The 11,378-nt window shown below is 42.2% G+C and overlaps 1 protein-coding gene across 1 annotated transcript; it reads right to left on the minus strand.

Moving 5' to 3' along the window:
* Positions 1 to 1,477: 1,477 nt before the first annotated feature.
* On the minus strand, positions 1,478 to 2,587 carry LOC127095105 (uncharacterized). The gene has a single exon (XM_051033840.1). The coding sequence runs from the start codon at positions 2,585 to 2,587 to the stop codon at positions 1,478 to 1,480; it is 1,110 nt and encodes a 369-aa protein (XP_050889797.1).
* Between the last annotated feature and the right edge of the window lie 8,791 nt (positions 2,588 to 11,378).

Raw genomic sequence — 11,378 nt, forward strand, 5'->3', positions numbered from 1 at the left:
GGTTAGCTTGGAAAGCGAGTTCTTGGGTAAGACATTTAATGAAGATCCGGTGTCCACCAATACCCTGGACAAGATCGTGTCCACACATTCGATCGAAATGTGGAGCGCCTTGTTGTGATTTCTACCTTCAAGTGGCAATTCATCATCGTTGAACCCTAGGCAACTGCTTGCAGATATGTTGGCCATCACAGCTTCGAACTGGTTTACCGATATTTCTTGAGGGACATGTGCGGTCCTTAAGAACTTCATCAGAGCTTTTCAGTGTGCCTCTGAACTCATCAAGAGTGCAAGTATGGATATCTTTGACGGTGTTTGATTGAGTTGATTAACCACCTTGTAGTCACTTTTCTTGATAAGGCGGAGAAATTCCTCCACTTCATCATCAGGATGTGCCTTTTGTGCCGTATTTGGCCCTTGGCCATCATCATTTGCTACTTGTTTTCCAAGGTTTCTGTTTGAAGCTTCTTGACCCCCGCCACTTGCGGGAGGTGCTGGTGCAAATACCCTACCACTGCGGGTTATGCCCCCGGATCCAGTGATATTCACACTAGCTTCTTCAGGTTTAGTGGGCTCTTCTTTCACCTCTTGCCCATATAGAAATACCTTCGAGTCGTAGTTCCATGGCACTGCTTTTGTGTTGTCAAAAGCGAACGGAGCAGGGACCGTAATCACAAGTGGTGTGATCGGGTATGCTGTAGCAGGTACTAGAATCGGATCGTAAGGGATCTCGACAGGTACTCGTATGGGATCATATGGAATTTCGAGCATGTCTACCTCATTAGTAGGGGGAATCTGTTCCACCATCAATGCTTGCTGATCAATCAACCTCTGGATACCGACCTTCAATTTCTCACATCCTTGGGGATTCATCAAACAGTCTTCACATTTGGCATCACACCCGGGATGTACCTCATTCATTAGTAATTGCTCCTTGACAACAGCCAACGGAGTTCTTATATCCCCTACGCATCGCTTCACCATCTTTTCTTCCTCAATCACACTCACGGAGGGACCGGTGTGTGGCGGCATAGGATTGTTGTTGGTGTTGGGACCATTTGGTGCGAAAGTAATGGCTTTAGCATCAATTAGGTCTTGTACTTTATGCTTGAGGGCCTTGTAATTCTCAATCATATGGACGGGCGCCCCCAAAGTGGAATTCGCAATGGGCGTTGGCATCATATCCAGGAGGAATCACAGTCGGAGGTTTCAACTCCCTCAACTGTACCAATGACCCTTTTATTAAGTATGGGAGCAGGCGAGCGTACGTAGTAGGAATTGGATCAAGTTTCCTTTCTATCCTCCTTAGCCTCTTCTGTCCGGGCGGGTAGTATTGTTGTTATGGAGGAGCATACTGTTGTTGGTAATGATTTGGCTGTGGACCCATATCCTGACCGGTTGGCACGGCGAAGGGTTGCTGATAAGGATTGGGTTCCATGGCGGCCACCTGCTGGTACGGGCCAGGCGCTATAGCAGCCACCTATTGATAGGAAACCCGATGTGATATGCCTCTCCCTCTAGCCACTGACGTGTTGTTAGTCTCTCCCTTCTTCTTCTTGGCAAAACCGACATACGGTTTCATTTCCCCATTAGACGGGCCAACAACACTTGGTATTTTCCCACTTTTTAGCCCGCTCTCGATTCTTTCTCCGGAAACCACCATATCAGAGAATCCAATCGATGTGCTCCCTACCATCTTCTCATAATAGGGTCCTTGGAGCGTCCCCATGAACATATTGATCAACTCTTTGTCCAAGAGTGGAGGCTGAACCCTAGCCGCCAGCTCTCTCCAACGCTGGGCGTATTCCTTGAAAGACTCCTCAAATTTTTGCGTCAAGCTCTGGAGTTTGGTCCGATTCGGAGCCATATCCGTGTTATACTGGTAATGTTTTAGGAATGCCTCGGCCAAGTCTTTCCAAGTCCGGATAGTTGTACTCTCCAACTGCATGTACCATTCCAAAGAAGCCCCACTTAGGTTGTCTTGGAAGAAGTGCATGAGTAGCTTCTCATCTCTTGAGTATGCAACCATCTTGCTGCAGTATGCTCGGATGTGTGTCTTGGGACAACTGACCCCCTGATACTTTTCAAAGGTAGGTACCTTGAATTTGGAGGGTATTTGAACGTCTGACACCAAACACATCTCGGCAGCATCCAAGCCGAAGGCACTGGGTCCTTCCATGGCCTTCATTTTCTCCTCTATGGCACGAAACTTTTTGTCGATTTCTGCACTGGTCGGTCCGAAAGCATCATAGACCGATTCCTCCTTGGGGTTGTAGAAGGCGTCATTCTGATCGTCCGCCTCGATGCCGGGGGGAACCACAGGATTTGGATTCACTGGACCTCCTCCTCCAAGCGGGGGTACACCTCCTAGTGGTCCCATAGGGATCTGGATTGGAGGGTTGCCAAGTGGCGGCACAGGAATGGTAGCGGCAGCTCTCTGACTGGCTAAGCGGAGTTCCTCGTGGACCCTAGCAATGACTTCTTGGCCTCTGACCACAACTTGGAGGGTCTCCATCAGTTGCCCCATCTGGGCACGCATACCGAACATTTCCTCCCTCAAAGCACTCTGATTTTGTTCAAGCTGATCCATGAGTGTTTTCTGCTCACTGCGGGTGTTGTGCCGGTGTTGAGAAGTCAGCTTGCTGTTTCTGGATGAGAGAAAGATCAAGTGGTAAGTTCCTTGTTTTGCTTTTATGTTATGCAGAATGATGCATGATTTGGTTGTATTGTTATTTTTATTTATTTTTTGGCAAGGCTCTTAGTTGTCGTGTTATTTATTACGAGGAACAATTCAGACAGTTAGCATTGCAATCAAAAATAATGACACACATAATACGGAACCATAAAACCTCATTCATTCATTCATTTTTTTGGTAACAGGTATAAGGAAATCAAAGAGACAATCCTACTTGCATTAAATCATAAACAGACTACAGATTGACTTGAAAGGTAACCCCTTGAGCATTGCGGAGAGCTTCGATATCTGTGATCAGCTCAGCCATGGTCTTCTTGCAAAATTTCACAAAGTTGTAAACTTGGTGAGGAGTGTTATTGGGACACATGATCTTATCTGCCTCCTTCAGCTTATCAGGGAAGTCCTGGAGGGCGTAGTTGGTCAGAACTGCCATGTTAGCATACTTGTCTCTCCATTCACTATATAACCCTTGCAGGTTCCCAATGATGGCATCCCTCTCAGCTATAGCTCCTTCGGCTCTTTGGTAAGAGTTTTCCCAATATAGGCAGTTATTCCTCATCTCTTGATACTCTTCATCAAATTTTCCAGCTTTCATGCTTCGGATCTTTTCGTGAGCTCTTTCTAGCTGAAACTTTTCGTGAAGGTAGGCTCAATGTATCTTCTCTTTTTCCAGTTTCTCGCGGGCCGCGTGATCTTGATATTCTTTGATGGTCTTCCTCAATTTGCTGATCTGAGCTTCGTAATCTTCCTTGGCACTCTTCTTATCCCTATTGGTAAGCTCCAGAATTCTTTCCAAGTCTCGAACAATACGCCATGCTCAATCCAGTTCGTTGTTTCGTCCATCAAGTTTTGAATTTGCTCCTAGGAGAGCACCGCCGACCCACTCTTTCTTACCTTTTTCATCTCTTGCTCTCTTCTTACTGGTCTCATACAAGGTCTTCACCTCTTTTCCTTTGTCTTCTAGATCGTCACCCCTTTGCTTCTCCTTGATGAGTTAGAGTCATAAGCGGGTGTTTTCTAGTTCGAGCTCACTTATGTTACTGGTGAGTTTGTCGACATCGTCTTGTAAGATGGGCTCAGGTTCAGGCACTTGAGGGAGAGATGTGGACTCGTAGTAGAAGGGCATCTTGACTATTCGGGCTCTCTCTTTTGCCCATTGCACGTATGGTCCTCTAGCAATGACATTCTTCTTGCCAAGTTCCGGACCACTTCTAACAATCCTGTTCCAGGCTTGCCTTACTTTTCTCACCGCCGAGTTGAGTGGATCTACTGTGTTGATGACAAAAGGGGTTAAGTCCTCTTCTTTTGGGGGCCCATTCATCGCGTGTCCAAGTTGCCTCATGCACAACACATGATTATAGTTAATACATCCATGTGTGCCTACTAAGGGTACATTCGGAAATCCTCCACATCTGAGAATGATGTTTTGGGTTTCCCATTCCCTCTTATACCACTGGATAGTATTGGAAGAGAATGACGCAAACTTCTGGCACCAAGGGAGATCTTTAGACATGAAGGGACCGGCTAGCGGCATGTGAGTCTTCATCCATATGTGCAATAGTGGAGCACAACATAGGAAACTTCCCTATTTCTTCTCATGGCGAGTGTGGAAAGTATGGTAGAAGTCGGCCAAGAGAAACAACATTGGGTTACCGGACAAGAAGATGTTCACTGCAGCCTGATCTATGAAGTTGTCGATACTTGGGAATATAACAATCCCATAGATCAACAATGCTAATACTGCGATGTAAGAATCCCACTTCTTTTCTTTGGCGAACCTCCACGCATGACCTTCCAAGAATTTTCTGGCGAATCCTTTGTGAGTTCCCTTCGGAGCCCAACTGGCTGCCAACTCACCTACATCAATCGCCAATACAGACGCTGGCTTGGGCATGAAGAAGTCTTCTTCGATCTTGGGGAACGGATTATGGTCCTTGATGTAGCATTTCAGAAGCCTTTCAAACTCTTCCAATGTGGGAGCCATCTGGAAGTCAGGGAAGGTGAAACAACGCATCGGGATATCGTAGTACTGAGCCAAGGTAGTGAGGGCCACGTAGTCCACATTCTTGTTCACCAAATCCAGAATGTTCCCATAGGCCGCATAGCATTTGTATTTGATAGGGGCTATCTTGGAGATCAGGGCTTCCAAGTTATCCAATCTGGGTTCCTTGTACCTAAAGGAGAATGTACTTTTTCTGAGGAGAGAATTCATGATTGCTTTGCAAAAGTCTTCGTAGTTTCCTGCAATAAACATCAGATACTAAGAGCCTTGCTTTTATTGTCTATGCACACGATGCATGAGTATATGAATGCATGAGTGATTTGGTTCATAAGCATGGCCTTCATAAGTTATACACGCAAACAGGTTCAGGATCAAAGTCTCAAAATACGGATGGAGGGCAACACTTGATTGCTTTCCTCTATTGGGATCTCACCGGTCGAAGTTTAGGGTTAGATAGGGACCCCAAAATCATTGATTCATTTGGCTGTTTGACGCTTACGGCAAAAGCTTACCGGTCATCAACTCCCTCAAATGAGCCTCTTCTGGGTGAGATCTTCGTACCGACCCACACGAGAAAAGCTTCTCGAGGGCCCAAACTATGCGACCATCGACACCAGGTTCTAGACAAGGGTCTCAAAGTCATAGACTTCCTTGACTGTTTGCCGCTTACGGAAAAAGCTTGTCGGTCGTCAACTCCATCAAGAAAATTAACTTCGAGTGAGATCTTCGTGCCGACCCACGGGAGAAAAGCTTCTCAGGGACCCACACTACGCGACCATCAATCTTAATAGGCCATAGGTTTAATGTTCTACAAAGGTCCTTAGAGTCATGGATCCAAATGAAGACATTGATCGCTTACGCCAAAAGCTTGATGGTCGTCAACGTCTCCAAAAGAATCTACTCTAAGTGAGGTTCTCGTATAGACCCTTACGAGAAAAGATTTTCGGTGGTCCATACTACTCAACCTCTCCTATCTTATCTTTACACTCTAGACTCAAGTGGAGAGTCTTTCCTACAAGGTTACTTGCAATCAAAGTGCCATCCATTTGATATCATAGAATCATGGAATCCACATGTTAGATCATAAAATTTAAAGCAAAAGGCAATAAATAAGGCAAGTAATCAAAAGGATAAACATACACACATGCGAGGAATCAACCTAAATTAGGCTTGACTTGCTTAGGGAGGTGTCCCCAGTAGAGTCGCCAGCTGTCGCTACGCGAAAAAAATAGAGTCGCCATCGGTTTTTATTTATTCCAAAGGAATGGGAAAATATCGAGAAAACCCCAAAGTATGGTCATTGCAACCACGAACAGGTTCAGAAGTCGGTTATGCAATGGGAACGTATTAGCACCCCTCACATCCATGGTACTCCACGGAAACCATCTAGGATGTTTGCGCTTACGTATGTATTGTTTATCAAATGTTTGCTAGCCAAAGGTTTGCGGAGTGGAGGTAGATTTTAAATTAGTATGCTCGCCAAGGAATGGATCCGCGTGCCTACGTATGCCCACTTGTTAAAGTGAGAAATCAGAGCCGTCGTAGTTCGTGGTTTTGAAATTGTTTGTTGGTTTTGTTGATTTTATTACCTTGAAGAAGGATTTTTTTATTGTGTTGCCCTAAGGCTCAAACAAAAGGTTTGAATGTGTTGAATTGTTTTTAGGCTTTGAGAAAGTGTTATTGATTTTGGATTGCACTAATGACTATGGATAAAGGTGAATATCTCAAACGGTCAAGTCAAACGTCTTGTGTTCGAAGCATTCAGAATGAGTGTAGGAAAGCTCCAGTCTCGTCCCTTATTTATCGCTTAAGGCTCGTGGCGTACAATCCTAATCGCCATTTATTGTGCTTTTTACTTTGATTTGAGAAAGAGACCGTATGACGTTGGGTCAAGGGTTTGTTTATTGGTTTGATTTGAAAAAAGACCGCTTGACGTTGGATCAAGGGTTTGATTATCGATTTTGAATGGGTGAACGTTCCTAATGTCTAAGGGCTAGCTAACAAGCAATAAAAGAAAGCAAGTAAATGCGTACATCGGAAAGGGGAGGGGGTACATGTAAAGTACAAGGGAGTGTAGGAAATAAAATGTCTCATTGTCAGGTAGCCCAAGAGAAAGCCATGTGTTTGCAATTGTGTCCTAAACTAGAAAGCACATAAAAGATTACAATTTGTCTTGGATATTGAATGCTCCTTCCACGTTAGGGTCAAATATTTGTCCAAGGTCTTTTGCAAGGGGCCTAACAACAATCTCTAAGTCCATTCCAATGTCCATTACATGTTTGAGAATTATCTCTTTTATTTTTAAAGTCTTATCCATTTTTCGTCATTTTTAAGATGAGATGAATGAAGAATGTACAATGATGTAGCAAAAATAAAATTGCATAAGGTAAATGGAAAAAATTAAATGTTAGGAGCGGAAATTAAAATACGGAAATTAAAGTTAGAGGTTAATTGTGGAATTTAAATGTTAGATGTTAATGGTTAGATGTTAATTGTTAGAAATTAGAATCAAAACAATATAAAAGAATATTTAACCCCAATATCAAGAATTAAGTCAAAAACCAATATCTAAAATATCAATCGAAACAAAACTCTAAAAGGATTAATCAAAATAAAATTAGAATATTATCAAACAATTATATTAAGTATATTCTAGAATCAATCCTAATGTGCCTAAACTACTTCCTAATATTAATTCTAATCTAATCCTAAAACATAATTCTAAACTTAATCCTAATATTAGTCTGAACTATATACTAACCTTAATTGAAACTACAATCTAATAAATCCTATGATATGTTAATAAATCCTAATTACTAATTAAATTTCCTATTATCTACACAATTTCAGAATGGGCCTTGGGGTGAGGGGTGTACCGTCAGGATTTGAGGTATGTACGCGGTTCAACAGCCTGATTGGGCCTTAAAAGAGACTAAGCCCAAATTTGGACGGATATCCAATGAAAGAACGCGTCATCTTCCTTACTCGCTCACAGACACGGCATAATGCAAAAAATGCCGATCCCTGCCACACCGGCGACGCGACACGGTGGTCGCCACGTCTTCCTCCCTCTACTAATCCAATACTAAAAAACCTCTAACTAAATAACTCGAAGCCAACACTATACGAAAATCTCAACGGACAAAGCCAAACGGTGCTCGAATCCTATCACAAACCGTAGAACTGATAACGCGAAAGGAAGAAAATCCTACCGGAGAGATCTACGGAGGATCGAAGCTCGGGTAACCGAGATTCAATTCTACTCTTCTATCTCCTTTCCTGCCTTGTCTCGTTGCGAATCAATTACGTCGTGGCGCGGTGTGTTAACCGGACAATGAAGATCGAAAGCGGCAAAGAGAGGCTGTGATTGAAACGGCGTTGAAGCGGAAGTCTATGGAAGCTGGTCACGGTGGAAGAGTTTGTTACGGTTATGGTTCGGTGGAGGAAGTTGTTTGAAGGATTGAGGTTGAAGATGGATGAAGGTTGAGATGACGAGAGAGGTGCGGTGGTGGTTACGAAGAAGAATCCGAGCTTCTGAAAAGAAAAATGGAAAAGAAAAGTGAAGAAAGGTCCTTGCTTCGTTGCTATAATCACTTATTTATAGACTCTGTTATGGTGAGTTTTTTATTCCAATATGCGCTTGCGTTTTGAATTCGTTTCATTCGGATGCCTCTGTGTTTTGCTTTTAGCTTGGATGCCGTTGGATTGTCGTTTACGCTGATTTTGTGCAGCAGCAGCTTGGCTTTTCTGTTTGTCGCGCGTTGCATTTTTGGATTGGCTTGTTTGGAAGCCGTTACAACTGCGGTTTATTGTTGTTGGCCTGATGGAGTTTTTTGCTCGCTGGAAGTTGGCTTTGGCTTTTAAGCTGCGTTGAGTTTCAGCAGCTGGTATTATGCTTCTTTTTTTTCATGTCGGCATTGCCATTTTGCAGCTCGCCGTTTTAGATGCATTGGCTGCATTTCAATTTTTTTTTCTGTTTTCTCTTTATCGGCTGCACGTTCTTGTTGTTGTTGGCTGCACTTGGAAGTAGTGGCTTATGCAGTAACTCGTTGTAGCAGCTTCGGAAGTTTGCCGTTACGCTTTTGGTTGCAGTTTGGATCTACTGCGTTTGGCTTAGCTATTGCTTGTGTAGCCTTTCCGTTTTGTTGCAGCTTTAGCAGCTTGTGGAGGTAGCGGATGCATTTCACGTTTGGATTTCGTGGCTTGGTCGCTGGATGTAGCATGTGGCTTGAAGTGTTGGCTTCTCTCATGCTGTACTTCTTTTCATTCCTTTTTTATGTAAAATATCAAAGTAACACATGATGGCATATTTGGTCAGTGGATATAAAAATGAATTATCTAGGGATATGGATGAAAAAGAAGGTTATGACTTAATAATAAAAAAAAGAATGAATTTAAATTGGATAAATGGATTTAATGGATATTTTGGATAATTGGATGGACAAGTGGATAATTGAATGTATTGATTTTCTTAGATAGTTAAAATTGGATTAGTTAATTTGGTTGGATAAAAGATAAAATGAGAATTGGGTTGAATTTAAAATGGATTATGGTTATGGTTATAACATGAATTGGACTAATCGGAAAAATGGATACAAAAATGGTTGAAAATCAAATGGGATTATGGTTTGAGAAATTGGTTAAGTGGAATTAGAAATTTAAGTGGTTAATGGGCCTTATCACAAAAGGAGGAATGGGCTTTACAAAAATGACATGATTAAATTTCCAAAACCAATTCGACTTTTCAATAATCAACTTGGACCGTCCAACTCAACTTGAATCTCCAAAATCAATTCAAAAAAGATTGAAATGATTTCTAAAACCAAATTCATTTTCAAAGACCACATCTAACCTCCAAATCAATTCAACTTCAAAAGTTAATTTGAAAATTGAAATTAATACGACGTTAGAATTGATCGGAACAATTATTGGCACGATGACAAAATGATGACTGTCATGATAATGGGCCATGGACCGATGGATTCCCCTGCCACAACTCGTAAATTGGATTGAGCCATGCTTATTCAATGAAACGAATGGATGAGGATGATACCCAAATGGTCGGGGTTAGTGACCTATATGATTATGTGAAGGGTGAGGCGAATTTTGGGGTATGACACATTAGCATTGGGATCATACTTGGGCATCAAGAAGATTATCCAGAAGATGGTTGTGACGTATAAGGATTTGCATAAGATGCTCCCATCCGTACTTCAACAGGGGCAACCCCTTTCTCTCTTGTTTATGGTATGGAAGCAGTGCTCCCCATAGAGGTTGAGATTCCTTCATTGCGTGTGCTCATGGAAGCCAAGTTAACTGAGGCTGAATGGTGTCAGACCAGGTATGATCAGTTGAATTTGATTGAAGAGAAGAGATTGACTGCCATGTGTCATGGTAAGTTATATCAGCAAAGGATGAAGAAAGCTTTTGATAAGAAGGTCAAACCTCGGGTATTTAGGGAAGGTGACCTTGTGCTCAAGAAGATCTTATCTTTCAAACCAGTTCTAGGGGCAAATGGACTCCTAATTATGAAGGCCCATATGTTGTTAAGAGGGCCTTTTCAGATGGCGCTTTGATTCTTACAACTATGGATGGTGAAGAGTTCACTCGTCCTGTGAACGCAGATGCAGTCAAGAAATACTTTGCCTAAAAAAGAAAAGAATAGCTCGCTAAGTTGAAAACCCAAAAAGGCGGCTTAGGTAAAAATGAGTGCCTCGGTGGATTGAAAACCCGAAAGGGCGATCCAGGAAAAAGTTAGAGACATAAAACAGAAAGATTATCCTGATAAAGTGAGTACCCCACCTCGGGGAAATTTATACAAAAATTAGGGATTATGGCAAGTAAATGCATTCTGCTGATCTTCCAGTATTGGAGAAACTTTGTTGAGCATAAGGGTTGACATCAAGTCATCATCCCTAGTAGCGGCCAAAAGCACAGCGGATATCGATAGTTGGTAGAAGGATTAGTGGTCAATTGTACTCAATGTAACCATTTTCCATGTAAATTACCATTTTCAACTTTGTAAAGATCTATGGAGTCTTGTCATTTACAGACGACCATTCTATTAAATAAAGTTGAGCTTTTATCTATTTGATTCCACTCTTATTTACTTCAGCCAAATAGTTTTAAACTTTACTATGATCAATTTTTGAAATTAAATTTTTTAGTCAAAATCATTTTTCTTAAACATATAAAAGTAACAGTTTCAAAGCAATTAAAAAGAAATATCAACAGCATTTTGAAAAATAGCAAGTCCTAAGTGTGGAGCCTTAATGGTTCCCCCAAGTAGTTAACCCTTCGGGTATCCCCAGCCAAGTTTGTTTTAATCTCCGGCAGAGTAAGATTGGGTTTCTCAGTAGATTGCTTTGGTTTCTCCACCAGTCGCCATCCGGTTAGCTCCCAGTCAAAGTTTCCTCCTGGTTTCTGAACAAATATTTGTGTTTATCCTCTGCACGGTTGTCTCCCATTTGGTATGGTGTTAACCTAAAATTCCTTGCAGATTCGATAACGTTTCCTTTCCTCAGCAGATCTCCTCCTTCCCCCGCTAGGGTTGAGCCTTTGGGATGTCGATCTCTCTTTTCTCTGGTAGTTGTCTCCCTCTTTTGTGGATTGACCGAGAATTGTATCGATGATTCAAATCTTGTGACACCTTTGTATCTTTTGCGATTGTTTTGTCAACATCAT

The sequence above is a fragment of the Lathyrus oleraceus genome, chromosome 6 (genome assembly GCF_024323335.1).
Source record: "Lathyrus oleraceus cultivar Zhongwan6 chromosome 6, CAAS_Psat_ZW6_1.0, whole genome shotgun sequence".
In the NCBI taxonomy this organism is placed as follows: Eukaryota; Viridiplantae; Streptophyta; class Magnoliopsida; order Fabales; family Fabaceae; genus Lathyrus; species Lathyrus oleraceus.

Bases quoted from the DNA above. Each gene is read 5' to 3' on its own strand.
- LOC127095105 (XM_051033840.1), bottom strand. From the start codon at position 2,587: ATGGATCAGCTTGAACAAAATCAGAGTGCTTTGAGGGAGGAAATGTTC.